The sequence below is a fragment of the Trichosurus vulpecula genome, chromosome 8, assembly GCF_011100635.1.
Source record: "Trichosurus vulpecula isolate mTriVul1 chromosome 8, mTriVul1.pri, whole genome shotgun sequence".
NCBI lineage: Eukaryota > Metazoa > Chordata > Mammalia > Diprotodontia > Phalangeridae > Trichosurus > Trichosurus vulpecula.
The window spans coordinates 47,817,512-47,829,813 of NC_050580.1; the positions used below are offsets into that span (position 1 = coordinate 47,817,512).

General features: G+C 36.7%; 1 protein-coding gene across 1 annotated transcript in view; it reads left to right on the forward strand.

Annotated features, from left to right (window-relative positions):
* Nucleotides 1–12,302, forward strand: part of ARIH1 (ariadne RBR E3 ubiquitin protein ligase 1) — an 81,807-nt gene that overhangs the window by 48,124 nt on the left and 21,381 nt on the right. Inside the window, exons 3-4 of the mRNA XM_036769630.1 lie at nt 6,467–6,611; nt 11,918–12,010. Coding sequence (XP_036625525.1) covers nt 6,467–6,611; nt 11,918–12,010 — 238 coding nt within the window. The remainder of the gene's footprint in view (nt 1–6,466; nt 6,612–11,917; nt 12,011–12,302) is intronic.

Below are 12,302 nucleotides of genomic sequence, written 5' to 3' on the forward strand. Positions count from 1 at the left end.
GCTATCTCCTCCATGTCCTATCATCTGTAGATTTCATGAGATTTCACCTATGCCATTATCCATGTCATTAATAAAAATGTTTCGTACAGGGCACTGGTCACTTCCAAGTTGATACCAAAACATTAAATTACCGCTCTTAGGTCTGGCTGTGGCAACTAGTTCTTGAATCCATCTAATTGCACTTTGTTTTAGTGCACATCTTTCTATCTTTTACACATAAACTCTAGAGGCTTTGTCACTTGCTTTGCTAAAATCTAGGTAAGTTATAAGCACATTCCCTCTGATCTGCCAGTTTACTAATCCCATCTTATCTGCAATGACCTATTCATGAAGCCTGCAGGCTCTAGGTTGTTTGTACTTAGAGGTATTTACAATCATCTCTCCAATAACATTCTGTAATTTTGCCAGTAATTAAAGAATGGTCAGTTTAGAAATCCAAATCTAATTATTGATAAAAAAAGAAATTAGTCTCTTCATATCAATATTTTTATGCTTCTAATCCATGTATTTGTTTTTGTGAGAGTTTTAAGCCCCAGATTTGTAAAAGCTAAATTTTGGAAACGATAAGGATCCTAATCTGCTGGAGAATTGTGGAGCCCTACTTGAGGATAAAATTGAAGAATTTTTGTGTACTGAGTCTAAATAGCATTTATAGGCAATTTTAGGTTTAATGACAATTACCCTTCAATAATCATGGTGTGCTATATAGTTATTCCTCCTTATCCTATAAGGCTGTTGGCTGTTGTCCGCCCTAATAATGCTATATAGGAAGTAAGTACTCCCAATGTTCAAAACCCTGTACAGAAAATGCTCCTTAAAAAATTTATCATTTGTTAAGAAAAAGGAGGGAGGGATGTGCCCTTTAACTTTGATGGTATATTACTTATACTGACCAACTGTTCTGAACCAGAGTTTTGTTGCCTCTCCTTGTTGACTTTGTTATTGTAATTAACCTTTATATTCTCTTTCTTTTTCTGTATTGTTTCATAAAAAATGTCACCATTTTCTCTGAATTCTTCATTATGATGCTTCCGCCATGCTCTAATTATTGAGCACATATTTTTCCCCAGTATTTCTGTTATCAAAAATAATGTTGGTGTGTGTATATAAAATAGGGGGAAGGCAGTGTATTGCCACCAGTAATCTCTCTGTCTCTGACTCTCTAGGCCAAACAGTACAATTTAGTCATTTTTCTTCTGATTCCAAACTGTTTTCCAGAACAGTGGAACCAGTTCATGGCTCTACTAGTAATGAATTTGTGTGTCTAGTTTTCCTATAGCATACCTCCTCCCATGAATTCGCTCATTTTTTATATCTTTGTAAAGTCATCGCATTGTTTTATTTGCATTCCTCTGAGCCGTGGTGAATTTGAACCGTTTTTAATAGCATTGCTGATAGTTCATGTCCTCAGACCACTTGTCTATTGGAGAGGGATGCTTAACTCTGTAAATTTGATGACAGGTTTTTAGAGATCTTTTAAGAGATATATATCTCATCTGTTCTGGCTTAATCGGTTGTCTGCTGGCCTGTCCATGCCACACATAGTAGGTCTTCTTTGTTCTTAGCATTTGTGAACTTTACAGGATAGATAGTACTCTTCCCTGTCCTTGCTTCTCTCAGTTGTGGGTGTCTATAGCAAATAGTAGGGATGTAGGTTTTAGATTTAGAAGAAACATTAGAAAACATTTAGTCCAACCTCTTCAGTTTACAGATTAGGAAATGGATTTTTAGGGTAACTAACTTGTGCGAGGGGTCTACTCTGCAACAAAATCAGATTATATTCAGGTGTTCAGCAATTTGGAACTTTTTTTGGTGTGACCAGTAGAAAGTACTGTCATTCTAGTTTTTCATACTTTAAATTTTCCAGCCTTTTTTTTTTTCTAGAATGGCTATTAGTTAAATATCCAAAAGAAACTTCTGGTGGGGTTCCAGGAGCTCCATAGACCCAGATTCACTGGGGCAGTTAAGATTGCTTTCTTTTCAAAATGTTGTTCGTACCTTTTGTTATTATGTCGTCATTTCCAATTATGCCTCCACCTCTAGTTGAACTCCGAAGCAAAACCAAATAACTTATTGAGACTGTTGCACCATTATATGGTAGGGTACAAAAAGATTTGACCTAAGTAAAAAAAAAAAGAAAATTTGTCCTGCAGCTATCGTTTGTTTTGTACAATTAGGCCTGGAATTAAAAGATTTTGACACATTTTTCAGTTTTTCATCATGAAAACACACTTAGCACATTGAGTATTATGTGTACCTTTGAATATTCTACATTTTACACATCTAGCTTTTATTATAGCCCTGGAATTTTCAATGATGTTTAGATCCATTGAGTTCCTAGGCCTTTGAAGCACGCTTATCACCATCTCTTGGATAAATTTCTTGGTTGTTTTTGTTTTTGAGACTGTGTCTGTACCAAAAAAAAAAAAAAAGACCAAAGGAAAGGATGTGTACAAAATATATATGGTAGTTTTTCGTGACCCGAGTCAACCATCACCTGTGGGGAATGACTGAACATATTTCAGTGTAGGAATGTAACAGAATATTTTAAGCAGTAAAAAATGGTGGGTGTTTTCCCAAAAATCTTGGAAGGCTTTGCAGTGAATACTGGGGCAGAGTGAAGTGTAAGCAGAGCAAGAGAAATTGTTTATAGGTGACACCGACATTGTAAAGACAAACAACTTGGAGAAACTTAAGAACTCAGATCAATGCAGTCACTCTTGTGGACCATTGAGAAAGCATGCCATCACCTAGCAGAAGAGATAATTGACTCAAGGTGTCCAGTTTTAAATTTTGCAAATTAAAAAAAAAATTTTGACTGTGCTTATTTGTTACAAAAATGGTGTTTTTCTTCATTTTGCTGGAAGGGACAGGGTAGTCTGGAGGGAGAGGAGAGCTAAGGATAATCCTGCCCGGAAAGAGTGTTACTGAAGTGATTTTTTTCAAATGCTCAGAAGAGAACAGAAAATTCAGAAGGGAAAAATACGGGCAAGTCAGAGACAGCTTTGAAAGAAACATGTTGAATTTATTATATACTTCTTTTACACACACTTTGTTTATAACAGATTCACAGTTGCACTATAATCTCCTTTCTCATCTACTTTGGATGTGGAATGTTTTGTTTTTCCCAGCTTACTTGGTAATGTGCTGTTTTTTCTTTCTCCCCAAAACTACCCTTCACTTTTCCCAGGAATTCTTATAATGTAGGAAATCTTTCTCTTCCCTCTACTTCTTTTTTCTAGTAGCTTGTACTTGAAATATCAGTATTCTGAATTTTCTGGATAGGAATTTGGGTTGCAGTGGTTTTTAAGCCACCTATTTTGTCTGTTTTCCCAAGTTCCCTATGTTAATGTCTTTTGTAGATTCACTCCCTCAAAGTTAAAAATAATTTTTAAACACACTCTTGAATAGAGCAGATGAGACTCTCATCAAACTGGACATTGATAAGGGAGAAGAGGAGGAATTTGGTTACCCATAACCAAACTGAATTAAATTTTTTTTAAAGTAGGAAATCTCAAAGCAAAAGCAGTTTTAAGATTGCTCATTTGGAGGGCATTTTGAAATCCATCAAAGCTATTTATCCAGGTCTTTTTTAACTTGATATAGACTTTTTCATTGATATTTTCTGCTTTTCATACTACTAACCTTTACTGATTTCTGTCCACCCACTCTTCCATAAAACTCTCTCTTGGTTGATGGTTTTTTGTTGGGGTGGTGGGGGGGTGCACTTTTTTTACCCTGAGATCCAGCTGCCTTTTAGTGCATAGATTGCTGATCTTCAGTACCTTACATTATAACTTAGCACATAGGCTTCTCCCTGTTATGTTCTTTAGCTCCTTAGTTGACAAAAGGGAGGTTTTAGTGATTCAATTATAAATGATGTGTTAACTGGGATTTAACAGCTCTGTGAATACCTACTTTACTTTTATGTCATTTTGTCTAGTCCTTTCGGGATAGTTTGATTTTTGTCATTGCAGTCAATTTAATAGAAACCTCTTATTTGGAAGGGGTGGGGGAAAGGAAGACATTTTTTCTGATTAGCCCCTCACTAGTCCTATGCAGAGTTCACTGTGGAGATTAACAGCTTAGTTTGGGTACTGTCCCAGCCCATTAGTCCAAGAACTTTTGGTACTTGTTTGATTCTAAGTAATACATGTTCCATTTTCATGCCTTTAGTCTAATTCTTCACTTTTGAGAGGAGTTGCTGTTACAAACTTTTTCTGAGACCTGCTGAACATGGTTAAATCTTTCATGAATAAAAAGTATTCTCTTTCTAACTTGAAACTTTGAAGAGTGAAACAATCGAGATTATTCATAGCAGCCTTTGGGCTCTTGGGAGGTTCTTTCAGGCCTTTGTAATTCCTAGGTTTGTATGAATGTGAAATCTTTGTTGTCATTTAGAACTTTCTCTTGCAATAATTGTTCCATTACTGGTGACCAAAGTCCTCCAATAGCTTTCAAGTCTGTAGTCACTAGGGCCCTCAAAAGTCAACCCATCCAGGTGCTAGGGTGGTAGGCATTCAAAAGCCACCTGCCTAAAACAACTGGATCAAGTTACAGACCTTTTGGGGGAAGAAAAACTCTTAACTTCTTATCTGAGGAGATTGGGCAGTCACTGCTTTGGTTCGAGTTTGGTATTTTTAAGGCAGCTAGGTGGTGCAGTGAATACAGTGCTGGTCTTGTAGTCGGGAAAACTCATTTTCCTGTATTCAAAACTGGCCTCAGACACCTATTAGCTGTGTGACTCTGGGTAAGTCACTTTACCCTGTTTGCCTCAGTTCCTCATCTACAAAATGATCTGGAAAAAGAAATGGCAAACTACTCCAGTAACTTTGCCAAGGATACTCCAAATGGGGCCATGAAGAGTTGGATGTGACTGAAATGGCCTAATAACATTTTATTTTTCCCTTGCTGTTCAGAAATAACTATAACATTGTATTGATCAAATTTTATTACAAAAGTTCTACTTTACCATTCAGTTTTTAAGAAAGTATTTTAGTTCTACATTTGTTTTAAAGGTAACTCATTATGTCTTTCAATACTAGTCATTTCCAAATAATTTTCCTTCCCACCTTTGAGCTTCTCCCTGTGTAGCAACAAAAAGTTGTTAAGCAAAATCAACCACAAGGCAGCAATCTTGTCCTCATCTCTTCTTCCTGGTCCAAGATTGGTCAGTAAGATTATATGCATTTGGCTTCTTCGTGGCATTTCTGTCATCCACAGTGTTGACACTGGTATTATCTCCCCTGATAAATTTTAAGCTCCTTGAGTTCAAGGGCCTGTATTTGTATCCACAGTGCATGGTAAGGTGGCAGCTTGCAGCATTCAAGACAGTCTTGTTTAGATAATATTACTGTATTATAGAGTGTTTAGAAGATTAAAGTGGTCTCCACAGCCGTGTCAAAAACGTCTAACAACTATGTCATTTCAAAATATGTTGTTTCCAATACTACCCACTGGTACAGTTAAATTAAAAAAAATAGAGAATAAGCTTTAGTTTATGGTCAGAAATAATTTACTGACAGCAGTCCTGTTGGTTATGATATAAAGAACAACATCTGCTTTTGAGCCTTTAGTATTTTTAGAATAAAGTGGGGGAATGTGAGAAGTTAGAATTTTGGCCTTAAGGAAGGCCATTTGAAAAAATAGAACAGGCAGCTTGTATGTGAGGGTTGTGACTTTGGGCAGGGGTTGCTTTTATTCATCTAAATCTGATTAAATATTTTACTCTAAAATTGATTATTCTTGATCCTTACATTATAAGATCCTTGGACAGCACAAGGACCATAAGGCCTCATAGAATTATGGCTGGAAAGGACCTTAAAAGTCTTCCAGTCCACCCCCATCTTACAGATGAAGCACCTGATGCCAAAGAGTAGGCCCTTCATAAATGCTTGTCCTCTTCCCAGGTGCTATACAACTTGTAATCACCAATTTCCAGAATTTTTGCTGAAGACAGAATATTTTTTAAATTAAAGGTTTTTTTCCTAAATATAATTTATACATGGCTATCATTGAAATAAGTGTGTGCTGCTTTACACAAGTGTGTCTAAAATTGCTGAATTCTACTTTTTCAGAATAACATCTATAGTATATGATTTGATTTTGAATTTGATGATTTAGGTCAACTATTAAGAGAATATCATAAGTGAAGTGAATTTAACATTTGTGGTTTGTCAGTACAATTGTCTAAAGGCAATATAGTTGTCCTTTGTTGTCCTTATAGATTTATTTTAATAAAATTATAGTGACCTATCACTTGCAAAGACCAGTGTTCCAAAAAGCTTGTATATTGTGTTCCAAGTTGGTTTGTCAACTCTTACTCTGGGCATTCATTACCAGTGTGATGATGTCTTGGGTCTGTTTGAATATTTGCACACTCTTCCTTAGTTGTGATCTCAGGTTTGGGGAAGTTCTCCCTGGGTGGTTTTGCCAGGCTCTCATCCCTTCTGTTTGAATAATGCAGGTACTTTGATGGAAACCTGGAGAAGCTCTTTGCTGAGTGTCATGTAATTAATCCAAGTAAAAAGTCTCGAACTCGCCAGATGAACACACGGTCATCAGCCCAGGACATGCCTTGTCAGATCTGCTACTTGAACTACCCTAACTCAGTGAGTATTTGCTTAATTGAGTGGGAGCACTGGCCCAGGGAGCTTGTGCTACACTGTGGCTAGGAAGAGTGGCGGACCATAAAAGCAAAGCTCAGCTTGGCGTGACAATGACTGAGCAAACCTCCTATAAGCTGCTGCTCGTAAGGTCTAGCAGGAGAAACTCCCTGATAGGCAGAGAACAGGATTCCTTTCACACATATGAAATCCCTTTACTATGAGGCTGTTAAGGAGATTGCTGGGGTTCACCATCTGAAAAGGTTTTTCCTAATTATAGAAATCATTCTAATATAGAACCATATTTTAAGAACTAAAACAGTCCTTAAAAATAAAAGAATACTAAGTATAATATGCATAGGAAGAAAGGGCTTAGGAATGTTGGTGTTGCTTAAATACAATATATCTTTCTTGTGTCTTCTGATAAGTAATTGGAAGTCCAGAATCTTAGAACTTTCTGACTTAGAAGTTCCTTTGGAGTAAACATAGGTGTGGTGCAAAGAGCACTGGATTTGGAGCCTGAGGACCTGAGTTTAAATGTAGCCTCTGTTATTTCCTAGATGGTCTTGGGCCAGTCACATAACTTCTCTGGGCCTTGGTTTCCCACCAGTAAAATGAGAAGATTGGACTAGGTGCCTTCCGATTATTCTTCTAGCTCTAGAACTGTGTCTTATTTGGATGGTAACGAGTTGCTAGTCCAAAACAAGGTTAGCATAAGATTAACAGATGAATTTACCATTACAGTCCTTTATCCCTATAACTATTTTGTCATTTCTGATCCCCCTCTCTAACCCCCCAAAACAGCAACACAATTCTCTTCTGTTAGGATTTCTTAGTCACATTACATGTTCTTTTTAAACATAATCTTCATTGTCTTCTAATTTTATTCATGTTCCCTGTAGTAGCAGTGAAATAGAATCTCAGTGGAATTGTTAGTCGTTTCATAGAATAATAGGTTTAAAGGTGGAAAGGACCTTTGAGGTCATTTAGTCCAACCCTCTCAACAGGGAAAAGTATATAACACTAACCTCATTAGAGATAACAGGGGGAAAAGAAATGATGTCTTCTCTTGACTATAGTGTATTTTTTTGAAATGTTTTGTGAGTTTATCCTGTTAAGTCCCATTTGCAGTTAGAAAAATGATGCAGAGAAGAATCTGGTTCAGGTCACAAAATATGAATGAAATAATTTCTTTAAGTGAGTTAAGATGATACTACTGTGGCCTGAAGTAGCTCTTGGGTGTTTCTAATGTTATTACCATAGAAGTGAGCTCAGACTAGGTTTGCTGAGTTAAAAAGGCTTCAAGTTAGGGACCAGGAACAGACTTAAGGGGAAACTTATCTAAAAGACTTGGAAACTTTTTCATCAACAATAATTTATTTTAAAAACTCACTTAGTAAGTTTTAGAGGATATGTTAATCTGTGTCAGTGACTGTTGTTTATATTGATAAAAGCATGAATCCTTAAAATTCTGAAACATGCAGAAAACTTCCTATACTCTTCTCATACATGTAAAATTCCCTTTATTGTACATAATAATTTATAAAGTTCGTTTATTGAGTTAGTCACATTTAAAGAAATTGTCTTGACTTAATGTCCTGGTTGTTTTGTCCAGCACTGTTTGGTCTTATTTTCTATTTCCATACTTAATAAAAATTCAGTAGTTCTTAACCCATGTAAAAATTGGCATTATCAAGATGAGGAATGAGTAAATCCAGATGTTTTAAGACTTTAAAGCCATTCAAAGCCATGCCCTTTAAAAATCACATCAGCTTTAGAAGTCTATGGAAACCCATCATGTTACACTGACCCAGACAGAATTCTTTATACTGTGGACTCAAGGGAGTTTATTAGAATCAGTAGATTAAAAACCTCACTCTACCCCCTCAATTTGGCTTGGGGGGGGGTGTATGATTCAGTATGTCTATAATTTTTTCAGTGTATATCTGTGTATTATTTCGGTTTTCCAACATATTTTGTGGCCTTTGTACGTATTGTGACAGCCTTAACGTGTTACACAGATGTGGGCTCTTTTAAATATCCCTTCTAGTATGATACTGGAAATAAAAATAGGAGCCTGCCTTGTTTAACCCTGTGCAACCAGAAGTAGTATCTGAGTCAATTCCACGACTTCATTGAAATATTAATTCTAGAAGAATGCATCTTGAACATGTGTGTGTGTGGGGGGGGTCGTGTATGTGTTCTCCCAGTATAGTCATTTTTTTTTTAGTTACAGATATTATCTGTACAAATTCTTGAAAGATCAGTTTTGTTTTTTAGTTCGTACCACAGTATCCTTTAAAAAATTATTAAAGCATCTGTGACACTTATTAGGTTAGAAACCATTTAAGCAGTAGACAGCCTTCTACTATAAACTTGAAACTTTTTTAAACTGGCTAATATCATTCTGTTTGTGAAACCTTCGTCCTTCCCAAGTACCAGGTGACCTTCTAATTGGAAAAGAATGTATATACATGTTTCATCTAATGTTAGTTGACACATTCTAGAAGCATTTTTGTTGTGTGTGTTTTTTAACTATCTTAGCTAGACAAGGATATCCATATTACAGAAATTCTATAAAACTGAATACGTTACTACAGCCAGGGGAGAAGAATTGCTGTACTTGGCAGATGTGGCTTCATTTTCAGAAACAAAAATCACTTCCTACTAAAACCACCCTATAGGCTTCTCCCCCGGCCCCCCCCCCCCCCAATATAGAAAGAGTGATCCATTTAATTATTGTTGTTTCCCTCTAGGAGTCTTAGGGAAGGGGTTGATAAGGAACCTTTTTAAGGTTTTGGTGTTTTCTCTTAACAGCCCCTTTCTGCTTAGATTCTTTGTGAGAACTTGTGTATGGTTCCCTATTTAGGATTTGCCTAACCTTGCTTGGTCTGACCCATCTATAGTACAGATACAGCCTGGTTAGTGAAGGGACTGATCTAGTAACATGATAGAAGGTGTTCTAGGAAGCCCTCAAGCTGAGATACTAAACGTGAGAGCAGACTATACAAGCCCCAGGTGTAGAAGTGCTGGAGGCGAGAAAGTCCAGGCTTCAGAGGAAGATGAAGAAAGGACCAAACATGAGGACAACCCAGCCGTCAGGCCATACGCAGTTACTTAATTGTTTCCCAAGTGACAGGCACCATGTTAAGCATCTACCAGCAACATTATGGGGTGAACTGGATTGCAGTTAGGCAGAACTGCACAAAGTTGTCAGCTTCGCTCTCTGCTCCAGAGCCATCCAAGTCCAGTTCTGTTTGTCATCAGAAGCACCAGTGTAAGGGATGCAGCGTGGCATGTAAGTCAGGAAGACCTGGGTTCAAGTTTCACCTCTGTCACTAGTTGTGACCCTGGACAGATCACTTAACCTCATGATATCCCAGACAGCTCTCAAAAATTATAAATTGCAGAGAAGGTGCTGATCAGCCTTGGGGAATCCTCAACAGGAACTCCTTGTACCAATGGAATCCTAGATCCTGTGCTCCTCCAACAAAAAGAAAAAAAAAACCTTTTAAATGTTGGTAATCAATGAAATGTTTTTATTTTAATAAGAGACATTTCTGTTACGAGAGTGTTTGGTCCGCGGAGAAACCTTGTGTGCAATCACAACTCTATGGATTATTACCCTGTTCTCTTTACTAGTAACATCTTGGGATCTTGGGTAAAAGCACTTAACCTTGGGGAAGCTAGGTGGTCCAGTGAGTAGAGCACCGGCCCTGGAGTCAGGAGGACCTGAGTTCAAATCTAGCCTCAGGCACGTATCACACTTACTAGCTGTGTGACCTTGGGCAAGTTACTTAACTCCAATTGCCCAGCCTTCCCCCCTGCAAAAAAAAAAAAAAAACCCACTTAACCCTTTAAGCTTCATTTTGCTCAAATAAAGTAGAGTTGTATACCATGCCTCGTAGTGAGGTTGATTTGTGGATCAAGTAAAATAATGTGAAAAGCTTCGAAATTTGTTAGAACGGTTGCATGTGGAGAATACAGGATCCTTGTTAGTACTGTGAAAGAGCAAAAAAAAAAAATGTTTTAGAGGTCATTGATGAGAGAAGTGTTCTCTTGTCCCCAGAACAATTCTTAAAGTAACCCACAAAAATTGAATCAGGAACAATTTTCCCTAGGTAGTTCGGAGATAAGGAGCTCCTCTGTGTTGCTAGGAGTGGTCACAACCAAATACTTTGATATACATATACACTGATGTGCAACTATATGTACATATAAATCCATAAGCTGGTTTTTTTTTCACTTAGTCTTCCTCACTCTCAACCCCCTACATTATTGTATGATACAGATTGATTTTTCTAGATATCTTTATTCATGTGTCTGTATGTTTGGGTTTTGTTGGAGGTTTTTTTTCCTGTTGTCCTCATATATATTATTTATCATAAGAAGTCAATCCAACATCAATACCAGCACTCATCATTTCAGTGAATCCTTTTTTTTTTCCTGAATGTCAGAAGATGATACAGCTTTCCCTGGAACAGAAGAAAGCAAAGAGACAAAATAATCCCTAATATTATCCATTCTAGCTGTTTTTCTCACAGGCAGGTTGTGAGGAACCGCACTATTTGAAAACCTTAATACACTTACTTAAATGTGAGCATTATTATAGAGATATAATACTCAGTTGTGGAAGAAAAATAAACCAAGATCATCTACTATTGTCTCTAAGTAAACATTAAGAAAGATCAACATTTTACCTGTATGGGATAATACTCAACAGGCAAACCTTTCCTTGCTGTTTTTTAGAAGGTTTATCATTAACCAGATTTTCATTTTGACATTAACCTGAAATTGGAACTTTAACCACAACATGTTTTTGAAGTAGTTTTAAATTACTGCTGTTTCTTGCATTGTTCTTCATTTACCATACTATTTCATAGCTTGACAAGACCAGGTATTTAGTAGGTACCAAATGAGAGTGATTAATCCTTTTAAAATTTAGCATATGTCTTTGACTTAAAGGTTTTTAGGTTTTACTTCTGTGTTTTACTTCATAAATTTAGTAGCTTTGAGTCTGAAAGAATGCTATTTGGCCTTTTGTTCAGTTCATGTATACGTATACACACATACATATATGCATATAATCATTTATGTGAAACTCAGGTGAATTGGTGTGACAGAATGTGTTTGCCTGTCTAGAGTCTCCCCTCCTCACTAGAAGTTTGTGGGCTTGGCCCTTTAATTCTGCATTTGACAGTACAGGCCCTGCAAGGGACATGTGATATAATTTATTATTACTTATTTCAAGATATATTCTGTGGTGATTTCAAATAAGTTATTGCTAAACCCATTCTTTGTTTTTGCTGCAGTATTTCACTGGCCTTGAATGTGGACATAAGTTCTGTATGCAGTGCTGGAGTGAATATTTAACTACCAAAATAATGGAGGAAGGCATGGGACAGGTAAAGAAAAGCTAGTTTATATCTTGAAACTAAATAGTTAAGTAACTTTCTGATTCCTGATTATTATAAACAAACTCCCTGAAGAAGTGGCTTTAAAATATTCTAATAAATAACCCAAGGGGGCTTTTTTCTTGGACATAGTTTTCTATACTGCCTTCTATTTTCCATGCTTTCCTCATAATTTGAGTTTGTTCAGCATATTGACCTTTTATCTCTTCTTCCCTATCAAGCACCCCCATAAAGCAGGAGATAGAAATTAAATTTTTTGTACCTGCTACTGATATTAATAGTC